Raw genomic sequence first — 13,150 nt, 5'->3', positions numbered from 1 at the left:
CTACGCTTTTGCCGCCAATTTGTTTGTGCAGCTCTATTTAAAGGCCCTTGATTGAGGAAATGTTGAAAATAGCGCGGAGGGTTCCCTAATGAGACTTCGGGAAGAAAGAGCTGGGGCGGGAGGGCGCGGGCGGGGGAGGGGGGAGGGGCGCCTTTAACCCCTTCCTGCCCGCTTCAGACAAAAGCCCTGGAGCCCAGAAAGGGTAGGAGGGGGAGCAGGGATCCGTCCGGTCCCGCCCCGCGCGGCGAGCTCCCCGGCTGCCGCGGCCTGAACTCCGCCCGCGCCCGCATCTCCCTCCTCCCCTCGGCCCCCGAGGCCCCGCGGCGCCCTCCGACAAAACCCCCGACTGGGGGTCCCAGACGGCTGAAAGGGAAGGCTAGACACTCAAGAGGCGGGAAGAGAAAACACACACACACATTTATTGCGCGTAGAAAAAGCCCGTGTGTTCAGCGTCCAGCCCCGTGCGCGCCTTGGTCTCATTCAACTCCGAGCGCATCCTCGCAGCCAGCTTCAATACCCCATTGCTCAGATGCGGACACCAAGGCTTAGAGAAAACCAGTCCTTTGGGAGCCTGTGCCCGCCCAGCGGGCTCTGGCTTGGCAGCTCAGGAGGTGGAGGGCCCAGGGGAGGCCAGGCCAGGCTGGTCCCCCTCTTCTCCATCCCACGCCGGCGTCTCGGAGCCCTTGGATGCGCGGTCCATCCAAGCAGCTTTCTCCCCGCTTCTCCCAAGGACTTGGTGATGAGGTCGGTTCCCTGAGAGACGATGTCCGCTTCCGGCACTAGCTCTGGTCGCTTTCAAAACAAAGAAAATTGCAATCCGATTGCCATTGGGATACGCGAAAGTCATCCTTTACACAGCTGTTTAAGCACACACTGGATTCAGTGGCTTGATTGGGTTCTCAGGGAACCCACAGTCACAGAAGGAGAAAGGTGTGTGCCCGGAGAGCTACCAGAGAGAAGGGGGGGGGGGGGGCGGGGAGGGTTGGGCACCAGAACAGAGTTCAGAGGGGAGACCTGATTTGCTGGAGCAGAAAGGAGGGAAGCCAAACCTGGAAAGGCTTCCTGGAGGAGGTGGCATTTACGCTGGGTCTAGAAGAAACCAGGAAGTGTGGATTCTTTAACATGGGAGAGAGAGAAGTTGTTTGCCAGCTCTGCTGGCAAGTCAAGGGGTGCCAGACCTACAGCTGGGGACAATGTGGGGGTCACCACCTGTTGATCCCTGGCTGCCCCTCTAACGTAGAGAATGTGAGTTGATCAAGTCCTGAGCCAAAGTTTCAGTCTCCCTTAGGACTGAAAATCTAGGGCTTGCAGGTGACACCAGAGGCAAGACTTTGACCCTTCAGGAGGCCTGGACTTGGGCCAGCAGGGCCTGTGAGGGGCAGGCCCAGCAGGAACATGGCATTGGGGCACTCTCCCCAGGGCTATTAGTGCCACACATTCCCAGCTTTTCCCGAGGGATCTGGTCAGAGATGTACCTTGGCGCATCGGAAGTTTGTCTTTCTGGAATCCCAGGCAGAGGTGGACTGGGAAAATGGAGACCCTCGAGGGGCAGGGAGAACTGGTTTCGGTGGTACTTCTCCCAGAATGATGTGCGCTTTCTGTCAGCAAAACAAAAAAGCGTCAGTCACAGGCGTCCAGTGGAGCTGCTCAGTGTTTTCTGAATGGAATTCTGCTTTTTCTGCATGCAACCAATTCCTTCATTTGAAGTTGGATGCTTTGCAAAGCAGAATGCAATTCCATTTTTTCGTTCCTCGAGGTTTTGGCCTGTGTTGACTTAAGTGGGCACTCACACAAGTATTAAAAAGAAAAGCGTTCTTTTCTGGAAAATGGAACAAAGTCGCACCTCTCCAGTCACGCGGCAGATGTATAATCTGTAACAACAAATTCGCCTCCTTGTGCTGCGCATTTCCAGCAAGCATCCTGCCTTCTCTGTTTATATTATAACTTTTCTGCCTGCAATTATTTTTATTTTAATTTTCTGTCACTTTAACAGAAACCAGAGCCTTTTCCTTTAATGTTTTGTACACAACATGTTCATTTGGATAAGATGTTCTTTTCTATCCTCTTTTAGCTTGCGTTTCCTAGCGTAGCGTTCTGTATCAGGAGTTTCTAATATTTCTCCTTCTCTCTCTTTTTTTAAAAGAACTTGTCCCTGTCTTGCTTTATTTGTTTGTGTGAAATTTAGTTTGAAAGGAGATCAGAGAGAGCAGGAGGGGTTTGTAATAGGAGAATGACCGAATGACCCAAAGGCTGATTATCTGTCATTAACTGGAGACTCGGTGTACCCAAATTACCAGGGAGACCTCAGTCTGCTGGATCCAAAAAGGCAAGCAAGGAATGCAGAGCTGAACAGGCTCGTGGCATTGCAAGTGAAGACACTCTGCCCACACATTTTCTTAAAGAGGCTTCCTTCAAACCACAGCTCAGCTTCAGTGGACAAGTGTTTTAGATTCTGATATGTTGTACACTGGTATTTTTTTAGAAAAAGAAAAACTCTGCTGAAAGACTACCTTCAACGTTTTCTATCGCTAACTTTTTCTGTGTCATTTCATTAGGAGCAAAATTGCAGTTAATTGTCTAAGCTCCAGAGAATATTGAGAAATTAAGCCAAGCTGCTTTTGATCTGCTAAACCCAAGCCTTGTAAAAATCGAGGTTTGCCATTAATATTGACGATAAAACGGTTTCTTTTTGTTAACCTGATAACTCAGCCATCATGGTGAGCCCTCGCCTAGAAGCAAAGGCCCTGGAAGAAAGAAGCAAGGGTTTGGAAGAAACTGCCAGAAATCTCTTTATGAACTTGCAAAGGAGGCTTCAGAGCAGGACTTCCTAGGAATGCGAGCCATACTGCAGTTAGCACTGGGAATGCACTGGGGCTGCTAACACATCCTTCGGTCACATAAGTGGTTTGTCCAAATCCCCGCATGTTAAGCTGCCATTTGCTTTCAAATTTTATTCTGAACCCCAGACTGTCTGGCAGACTAGTTGAAGTCTATTCTTTACCGTTGCCTTCGAGTGTGTATGCAAAATTACAATTACTTCCTCTTCTGAATGTCGACAGCTTTCCTCCCGGCTTGGAAGAATATATTGCTTGTATGTGTAGGTGATGTGATTGAAACAAGAATGTGAATGAGCAGTTAACATAAATCCTGTGCGGTGTATTTTCTTACACCACTTTTGCTCTCACCTCCATCTCTATTTAACTACAGACTAGCAAAGATCAAATTTGTTGTACTTCTTTGGATCACTGGAATTTCATTAATAACACTTCCCACTTATACATCATGCAGCCTGGAGGGAGCCCCCTTCAAGTGCATTATCTTTTGTTCCCTTCAGTCTGAGTAAGGAATTTAGCTTTATAGACAAACGTGGGCAAATGTGGGTACCCAGCAAAGGACTGAGTTCCCCCGATCAATAAAGACCCTCCAGAGCAGGAGCACACTTGCCAGTTTATATGAAGATCTAGTCAGAGATTATTTGGAAAAGATGCAATTCCCACTGTCTATAATAGTGGACATTCAGACGTTTCCTGTACAGTGTCCACCTTAAGTATTGTACGCAATGTTATATGTCAATTATATATCAATTAAAAATATTTTTCTTAAAGAATCTGACTTAAGGACGAAACAGTATCTTGCTCTTCATCTCTTTCAGCTTCTGTGACACCAAAAAACCTTATAAATCCAAGCATTGCTGGCAGACAAATTAGTAAGGAGGGAAAGAGAGAAGGGGGAGGAGATAAAGAGAGAGGGAGAGGAAAGAGAGAGAAAAGGGGGGGATTTACAAACACCCAGCAAGTTCCAATTTTCTCCACTGACTTAACTGTTTCCTAATCAACAAGGAGCCATGAGCCCCACCACAGTCGGCACTGCAGCTGAAGCAGCCTCTCCTGCCCCGTCTGCACAGCTCTGCTCTCTGCTTGGACGGGAGAGAGGAGGGATGAGGGCACCCTCACCAGATACCCCATCCCCGCCCCAAAACTCAACAAGAAAACGCTCAGAAGAAATGAAACCTCAAAGGAGCCAAGGGCAGCCCTTCCTGCCCTTCGTTTCTGAAACAGACATGAGTCTGAGCAAACGTGATTCCACTTTGGAAATGTGTACTAGGAGCACCACTACATTTCTGGGCCCACTGTCACTTGCCAAAAGGTAAACCAGAAGGTGGGGACCACAAACCCCTCCCTGTTAGAGGGGGACTCTTGCCCACCACTTGGACAATGCGCCTTGTTCTAGTGGTTGGGTCTGGAGCTAAGTGGCTAGTATGCACCATGCAACCACACCCTTGGAGGGACAGAAATGCAAAGCAGTCAGGGTGTCAGAAGAAGCAGCACCCTTAGACAGGTGAGGCCGGGGTGACACCTTCAAGAATACATTGTTTTTTCTCCCATCTTCTGGGTTGGATGTTCTTTCTGGGGTTCTTGGCATGTTCTGGGGTTCCCCTCCCATAATAGCATTATAGAGATTAACAGGAATGCCCAGAGTCACTTCTACTACGTCGGTTAGGAAAATAAGGTAAAACGAGACTTGAAAAACGCTGAGGGGAATTGAGCCATAATTCCCGTAAACATAAAATGTGTGTTTATGGCCCTCCGGCCTGGTTCTTTTCAGGTCCAGTTTATTTTGAGTTCTCATGAGCAAAACACAAGATACAAACTGCCCTTGCCTTTGAAATAATAAATACCTTGAAAAGATCTGTATTCTCCCTTAAAACAGACTGAAGTTTTTAAGAAAATATTTAGTTTAAAGCAGATTGATTTTTAAAGTAATATCTCACAAGCCCAGAATGCTTGCCAGGGCATCAGTGCCCCCCTCAACCCCATGCCCTTGGACCCTTTTCCAGGCAAGGGGGTGGGGGTGAGGGGAAAAGAGACAAGAGACACAGGCCCAAAATAAATGTTGGACCCCAGTTCTGTCTGCTTAGCTGAAGAAGGCAGTTGTGATGAGCAGCTCGGTGGGTATATCATCAGTTACAAGGATCTCAAACATTCCCCCAAAACCAGGGCTGTCCCCCTCAACCCATGAATTGGTCTCCCCACCTGGGAAAGACTGGCTGCATCTTAGCTCAGGGCCTCAGAGGAAGGGAAGTAGTTAGAACACCCTCACCTTTGCAGGATTCCTCCTACAGGCAACCCAGGCGGCCCCAAGCCAGCAACTTCTCAGCTGCTCGGGAGCCCCTGGAGTATGTGTCCCCTTTCCCAGAGCAGAACACCAGAGGCTACCGTAGAATACCCCAGGATGGGGTCTGGACTAGGAAACCAGGAACTTCTGCCTCCTACCTTTCTTTCCCCACTGCCCCATCCATCACCACCACTACCATCACCTCCATCTCTAGTGCCCCAGAAGGCACAAGGCATCTAAACTGGGGGCACACCTGACATGGCATCTTTGCCTCACAGCTTTTCACGGCAGCAGCATAATCTAGCAGCCCACTAGAGCGGCAGCAAAAAGTCCCAAAGACAGACGGAGAGAAAAAAGTGGACTCGGTTGGCTGTACACCCAGAGTGGAACTCAGCCCCTTTGGGACCCTAGAGTTCTCCCACTTGTCCCCTGCTTCCGGGGCCATACGCCTCTGCATTTTGGCTTTCTGAGAATCATGAAGTCCCGGACCCTTGGATCACATTAATTAACTGATAATGACACTGTCAGTGAGGACCGAGGTTCAGATTAGCATCTTTTACGACTTTTTTTTCCTGTCCCATGTTGTCCATGTCTTTTATCACTTGCCAACTCTCTGGGACCATGAGGGGTTTTGTCCATTTTTTGTTTGTTTCGATTAAAAGAGCTCGAGGAAGGCTGGGAGTGGCGAGTCCAGATGCCTTTGCCACGGAGGCTACTCATCCCTGGTAGACACTGCACCTCAATCCCAGCTCAGCCCTCTGCCTGGCCTCTTCCACCTCCTTTCAATTTCCCAAACTCCCTCTGGCCGGAAAGCCTGTGTTTTTTTATCTGGGTGCAATCACCTTACTTTTGTCTATCTGCTCTCAAGGCCTAGATGTGTTTTTATAAACAGACTTCTTTATTTTAATGTATCAAATGTCAGAGGATTGAACTACCAGTATTTACACATTCAGGGTTTACCTTTCTGGTGAAAATGCAGACCGGACCCTGACCACACTACCCATATTCTTTCCTTGAAGAACAAGGTCTTTAAAAGACTGTCCTTGTGCTCCAAACTGCAGACCTGCCTAAGGTGGAGGTTCGAAGCTCTAGGCGGCTTTTTGTTCTGAGCCCAAAGGGCCCAGCATATCTGGTTTCAGCCACTCCCCACCCCTATTCTCGGTTTCAAGACCTCTGCTGGGGGCATCCCAGAAAACTGACCCTTTGCTGAAGGGACAGGATGGGCCCTCATGGTGACGCTCAGCCAGCTTTCTACAGCCCCCTCTGGGTTCCTTTTCTTCTCCTACAGCCTGGCCACTGAAAACCTAAAACATGTTTGTCAAAGCTGTGCCCAGGGCTCTGGGTACCCCCAAACCCTGCCCTCTATTCCTGCAGACCAGGCCTTCCATCCCCAAGCCTGTACCCAGCAAAGAGTGGGCAGCACGCAAGCAAAGGACTGTCCTTACCAAGTTCTTGGAATGGGACTCTGCAGCCTGGGGCCTGACTCTGCCTGCCTCCCTGGGACGAAGCCCACGGTGGGGTGCTTGGTCTCCCCTGGCAGAGCCTGGCAAGGCCCAGCAGCGAGTCCGAGGCCGCAGCGCCCGTGCTGGCGCAGGCACACCCCGCGTGGGCTCCCTCTAATTTACGGCCCTTGGGCTCCTGTTGACATTCTTTTCCACACCGACCCTTCGGGCGGAATCTTCAGCTCCACATCAGCCTAGGTCCAAGGCTGCCGGCTAACTCCCGGGATCATTTCAGCTCTTGCCATCGTCCACCCCCCTCCCCAACCCCCAACCTCTTCTCAAAACGGCTGAAGCCACTCGGGCGCCGCGGTCCCGGTGCCCTGCGGCCCGGTGACTTACAAGTGGAGATCCATTTTCCGTTCTAATGTGTTCAAGATCACCAAGGCCAGCAGTCTAAACATCCACGAGCCGTCCTCCCGGCCTGCCTCTTAAACTGGTGTTTAATGGTTCCCCTCCGATAACTAAACCTGCTTTCCACACATGCCCGCTTTTATGGGAGAGGTAGGAATGCGGAGATGTATTTATATGTTTGTTCATAAAAACTGAAAAATAAGCTCTGAACACGCTGTAAAAAATATTCAGTTACTTACCAGACAGGCTAGTTAAACCTGGGAAACACCGATACCGGCCACACAACAAATTCGGGGAATCGAGGTGCCCTGCGCTTTGAAACCGCCCAAGGTCTGCGCTAGGGCTGGCGTCCCTGCAGAACATCGAAATAAGAGTATTTACAATCTTGACCGTTGGTCCCGGGGTCTTCACCACGATTTCCAAAAGTAGCCACTATAACACAAGCTCCCCGAGAGGGCCCTGGCCTGGGTAACGAGGTAGGTAAGTCCAGCGACGCAGAGACGCGCGTTTCCAGTCTGTGCCCAGGTCAAAGCCGCAGCCTTGCCCTGCGCCCCGCGCCCGCCTCGGCCGGCCGGCGACGCACCTCCCGGGGGATGGTTGGGAGGGGGGCCGCCGCCCTCTGCCTCTCTCCCGCCCAGCACAGAACTGCGCCTGCTGCTCTGCTCTTGCCTCTTTTACCTACAAAACACTTCGAAAAGCAATATCTGCTTCCTTTTTTTTAACCAGAAAAGAAAGCGGAGTAATACCGTACCTGGTTTAAGATTCTTCAGTATTTGAGACCTGGGGGAAAAATATTTTAATAGTGAAGCATCTGTTAAACACTTGCATTAACCTCCGGCTGATAAAAAAGTTTTTTTAACCCTGCTCCCCCCCTCGTTTTAATTATCTTCTGGTTATGAAGGGGCAGCCAATCCTGGACGAGGACCTCGGCAATTAGCAACAAGAACATCAAAAAGTTTTATTGCGGAGAGCGCGAGGCGCCGCCCCCGCCGCCCCGGGATTGGCGTGAGGAGCCTCTGACGACATATATTAACCCGAGCGGCCCTAAAGATGTAGCTGTACATGGAGATCTTGCTGGGAAAATCCGCTTCCTCCCCTTACGGCGTCCAGTACCGGAGAACTGCCGCCGCCGCCGCCGCCGCCGCTGCCCGGGAGCTCCCACGGCCGCCGCGCAGAGCCCTCCGCGCCGCAGCCGCCGCCTTCGCGCTCCAGGGGCCTGCAGGGCCCAGATCCTTCCCCGGAAAGGAGAGGATCTGAGAAAATGGATGCACAGAGACCTCTCTGAAAACCCTCCGAGGGAGCCCGAGAGGAGCGCGGAACACGTTATTCGCAGCTAAAATTACGTTCAAGGACCAAAACAACAACCAAAAATTTCATTAAAACAATAAGCGCACAAGAATCCAGATCAGGCTGGTGGGGGGGGAGGGGAAGGGGCGGGAAGAGGAGGGTCGCATGGAGGTAGCTTCACAGTGAGCAGTCGACCCTGCCGCCTCCTTGCAGAGCCGGGCCGGCTCCTCCAGCCGCGGCTTTGGACTCGCCCCGGGACTGCGAGTAGCCGCGGCGCCGGGCACGCCGCCGGGGCGCGGAGCCCGGCGACTCCACCGAGCAGCCCCGCGGGAGCCGGGGCACCTTTGCATGAGCTCCAGAGGACTGTGCCTGCCCGCAACCGCCCGGGAAGCAGGAGTCTCCGCGCGGGCCGTGGAGCAAGGCGGGAGCCGGCGGCGGCGGCCAGGGGCGCACGGTGCCGGGACCAGCTCGCCGCGCCCTATGGGGAGCCGGCGGCCGCGGCGCTGCTGAGGCGGGCCCGGCGGGCCAGGCGGGGGGCCGGGGCCCGGGCTGCAGCAGCCCCCTCTGCGGCTGCCGGGCCGGCCCGGGCGCCCGGGGGCTGGGGGGTGGGGGGTGGGGGAGGCCGCGGAGCGCCGAAGCGGGGGCCCGGGCCGAGGGTGCGGCAGGGCTGCGCGCACGCTGGGGCGCGTGGAGGGGCGCGGAGGGCGAGATGAGTCTGGTGGGGGGCTTCCCCCACCACCCGGTGGTGCATCATGAGGGCTATCCGTTCGCCGCCGCCGCCGCCGCTGCTGCCGCCGCGGCCGCCAGCCGCTGCAGCCACGAGGAGAACCCGTACTTCCACGGCTGGCTCATCGGCCACCCCGAGATGTCGCCCCCCGATTACAGCATGGCCCTGTCCTACAGCCCCGAGTACGCCAGCGGCGCCGCCAGCCTGGACCACTCCCATTACGGGGGGGTGCCGCCGGGCGCTGGGCCCCCAGGCCTGGGGGGGCCGCGCCCGGTGAAGCGCCGGGGCACCGCCAACCGCAAGGAGCGGCGTAGGACTCAGAGCATCAACAGCGCCTTCGCAGAGCTGCGTGAGTGCATCCCCAACGTGCCCGCCGACACCAAGCTCTCCAAGATCAAGACTCTGCGCCTGGCCACCAGCTACATCGCCTACCTCATGGACCTGCTGGCCAAGGACGACCAGAATGGCGAAGCGGAGGCCTTCAAGGCAGAGATCAAGAAGACAGATGTGAAAGAAGAGAAGAGGAAGAAGGAGCTGGTCAGTACCAGGCGGCAGAGGGCAGTGGGGTGCGGGGGAGCGGGGATCCCGGTCTCTTTCCAGCTGGGCTGAACGATGGCCCGCCGCGTTCTCTGGCAGCTCCCTAAGCCAAGTTGCTTGCACCAGGTTGTGGTCAGAAGGTTTCCCGCAGAAGCAGAGAGGCCGGGGGAGGGTGTCAGCATGCGGAGGAGGTTAAGAGGGATGTTTTGCGCTGGCGATCTTCTTCCCGGGTTATCGCCGTGCCCCCAGGCACTTAGGGCGGGCCTCGCGAACTCCAGCTTGATCTTTCGATCGTACTGGCCTGGACCCCTCTTTCCTCGTCCTTTCGAGCCTTCATTCGGCCTCCAGTCCGCTCTTGCTTTCAGATGTTTGTAAAATAAGTTGCTCAGAAGCACTTGATTCCAGTTATTTCACTACTGGTTGCGTTTCCTCTTCTTGAGAACGAGGCAGCCACTGATTCTAAGAGTTTTTGCGGTGGTTCTGATTACTATGCCGGGAAGACGTAAAGGTGAACATAAGTACTTCAAAATGCAGCTCAGTTTCTCTCTGGCAGTGATGTTAAAACGTGACTTTCCAGATGAGGATTCTTGCTGGGTATTTCTGGTTTTGTTTGCATGGGCCTTTACATTTTAAAACAAATAGTAAATATTATCATAGTCATTGTCATTGTTCTGAACAGCAACACAAAGTTATAACTGAAAATTAGTTTTCTCAGATTCCTGACCAGGTGCCCATAGGTGGTGGAGTTTAGAGCAGGGATACTGCCATGAAGAGCCTGGAAAATAATTCCATTTGTCGAGGTTTTCTTCCTTGGGGCCTTTGGCGCTTTTGTTGCTGCAAAGTCGAGGGATCTCCTGTAGCCCGGGGTTTCAGAGGCCTTGGAGGAGGCCTAGGAGGCTTTGGGCGGACAGGCCCAGGCCGAGGCCGAGGCACCTCTCCCCATCTGCCTTAGAGCGCGGGTCTGGGACTGCAATTGAAAACAGGGAAACCAGACTGAGCGCCGACCCCCGCTCGCGCCCCTACGTCTGGAGTTAGAGAGAAGGCCCCCAGTTCCTCCATAAACGACTTGAAAACGGGTGGTTGTTTATAAACTCGCCGACCTGGGAGTTGAGTGCTGCCGCTGCACGTCGGCCTGGGCGGTAACTAGGACAGCGCCAGCCTTCCTAGCTCTTCTGCAGGGGCCGGTACTTGAGGCCACCCCACCCGCGGTCCTTGGCTGGCTCTCTCACTGTCTTCTCTGACCGGGAAAGCGTGGGGGTTGCGTGGGACCGGATCTCCTCTCTGATTTTCTCTTTTTACTTTTCTCCCCCTCACCTCACCTCTTCTCTGCCCAGAATGAAATCTTGAAAAGCACAGTAAGCAGCAACGACAAGAAAACCAAAGGCCGGACGGGCTGGCCACAGCACGTCTGGGCCCTGGAGCTCAAGCAGTGAGGAAGAGGAGGAGGAGGAGGAGGAGGAAGAGAAGGAGAGCTCCAGCAGGGCCCAGGAGCTGGATGCAGACCCAGGACTCCAGGCAAGCTCTGCGTGCTCTGCTCTGAGGACTTCCTGCATTTGAATCATCCGGTTTATTTATGTGCAATGTGCCTCCCTCTCTTTGCCCCCCTTCGAGGCATCCGATCCCCACCTTCCCCTCCAAAAAAAAAAAAAAAGTGGATATTTGAAGAAAAGCATTCCGTATTTTAATATGAAGAGGACACTCCTTCGTGGTAAGGGATCCCGTCGTTGTCTTGTAGAGTCTCTGTTTGTGAATGTTTCCTCCTGCTGTGTAGACACCAGCGATGCTCCCTCTCCACTTACCTAAACCCTTCCAGATAAAGACAGCGGGACACTAGTGTGTATGTGAAGTGTATCTTTAATACTTGGCCTTCGGATATAAATATTCTTGGGGATTATAAAGTTTTATTTCAAAGCAGAAAACGGGCGGCTAACATGTCCGTTGGGCTTTCCTGTTAGCTTGGCGGTAAAGAATCCGCCTGCCAATGTAGGAGACTCGGGTTCGAACCCTGGGTGGGAAAGATCCCCTGGAGAAGGACCTGGCAATCCACTCCAGTATTCTTGCCTGGAAAATCCCACGGACAGAGGAGCCTGGCGGGCTACAGTCCATGGGGTCGCAAAAGAGTAGGACACAGCTTAGCAACTAAACCACCACCACAATCATGTATGTTGGGGTTAAGTGTCTAGCACCACAGTTCCATCTGATGTGGTTCCCACTTTGAAGATGTTTCCAACAGCTCCTTGTTTTGTGCACTTCCGTCCTCTAAAATTAAGTGGAATTAATATTGAAGGTGTAAACGTTGTAAGTATTCAATAAACCACTGTGTGTTTTTTTTTTTTTTACAAAACCCCTATCTTTTAATGGTTGATACCTCAAGAGAGTTTTGAAAACAAAACTGTTATATTTGTTTTCATTATATTTAAAATATTCAGAAGTAAACTAAATTATCGTGATTGCCTCTAACTTTGTTTGATACAGTCAGTGGTTCGGATCAGTCATCAACGTCAGCAACCTTGAAGGCAGGGCCGGCGAGGAAGCCCTTTAAAAAGAGATGACCTTGGTGAAAGTCCTGCCAAAGGGCCTGGGCTCCATGAGTCCTGCCTCCTTCCCTCTGTCTCTGCCTCCAGGAGAGCACCAAGTGGTCTGTAGAAGGAGGGTCTGGGCCGCAGAGAGGCCTAAGCCGTTTGCTCCAAAGGTGGAAAGTTGTCCTGGTTGAAATCAACCTGAAATCAACCAGACACCATGTGGTAGGGGCTTCGGGTTTTGTTGGAGGAGCCATTTTCGGTGGAGGAGTTTTGGGGAGGAACCTAGCCCTTATTGCAGCAGCAGGAGCTAGTCTAGGGTTTTTAATTCAAAATATAGGGCTTTCATCCAAGTAAAGGGGAAAAAAGACCAGGAGAAAGGAAAAGAGGAGGTTTTTGCTGGTCGTCTCGATGTGGGGTAGGTGGAGGGGGCGGGGGGGGCGGGGGGGGGGGGAGACTCCTCTGAGCCGCCCGGGGGAGGGGGAAGGCCCTCGGAAAAAGTCCATGATTAGGTAACAAGGAATTCTACGTCAAGTAAGAAATCGCGAACTCGACCGAGGATTTAAAGAGGGGTGAAGCTGGCGCTAGATTTACAAGGCGTTATAGGGAACTCAGTATTAACCGCGCGGTGTCTGTAGTCCTCCCGGCCGCAGGCCAGTCCGGCCAAGGGCTCCCTCCCCCGCTGCCAGCCGCCGGGGCTGATCCCGCGGCCGGAGGTTTTGGCTCGGGGAGTCTAGGCACCTCCCAGGAGGAAGTCTCCAGCCTTCTTTGCCCGCGGGCCTGGTCGGAGCGGAATCTCTGCTCCAGGAGCTGGAGGAGCTCGAGTGCCGTAAAGGGCTCGGCAGGCTGGGGAAGGGGAGCGGAGGAGGAAGCATTGGGGGTACACAGGGAGGGGAGAGAAGAAAGGCAAAACGTATTAAAAAGCGGTTTTGTTTCATGAGACGCTGCGCCTTCAAATCTGTTGTGAGGGCGGCTTGCCAGAGGGTTTCCACCTTGGAACCCATCCTCGGGGTGATGTTCGTTCGCACCCCGGCCCCGGGCACTGACTCTCCCCCTCCATCCCAGGGGTCCCACTCCGGCCGGTGCCGCCTCTGAGCCCCTCCCGGGCCACC

At 53.2% G+C, this 13,150-nt stretch overlaps 2 protein-coding genes across 2 annotated transcripts; one reads left to right on the top strand and one right to left on the bottom strand.

Moving 5' to 3' along the window:
* Positions 1-402: 402 nt before the first annotated feature.
* On the bottom strand, positions 403-8,605 carry LOC129650899 (uncharacterized). The gene is made up of 6 exons (XM_055579679.1): positions 8,437-8,605; positions 8,070-8,221; positions 7,552-7,646; positions 7,208-7,320; positions 1,476-1,598; positions 403-792 (listed from the first exon to the last, which is right to left on the bottom strand). The coding sequence occupies exons 1-6, from the start codon at positions 8,603-8,605 to the stop codon at positions 605-607; spliced, it is 840 nt and encodes a 279-aa protein (XP_055435654.1). The 3' UTR covers positions 403-604.
* A 359-nt stretch (positions 8,606-8,964) lies between these two features.
* On the top strand, positions 8,965-11,863 carry HAND2 (heart and neural crest derivatives expressed 2). Its single transcript, XM_055580168.1, has 2 exons — positions 8,965-9,519; positions 10,854-11,863. The coding sequence occupies exons 1-2, from the start codon at positions 8,965-8,967 to the stop codon at positions 10,950-10,952; spliced, it is 654 nt and encodes a 217-aa protein (XP_055436143.1). The 3' UTR covers positions 10,953-11,863.
* Positions 11,864-13,150: the final 1,287 nt, after the last annotated feature.

The sequence above is a fragment of the Bubalus kerabau genome, chromosome 4, assembly GCF_029407905.1.
Source record: "Bubalus kerabau isolate K-KA32 ecotype Philippines breed swamp buffalo chromosome 4, PCC_UOA_SB_1v2, whole genome shotgun sequence".
Taxonomy (NCBI): domain Eukaryota; kingdom Metazoa; phylum Chordata; class Mammalia; order Artiodactyla; family Bovidae; genus Bubalus; species Bubalus kerabau.
This window is presented reverse-complemented; position numbering and strand designations above follow the sequence as displayed.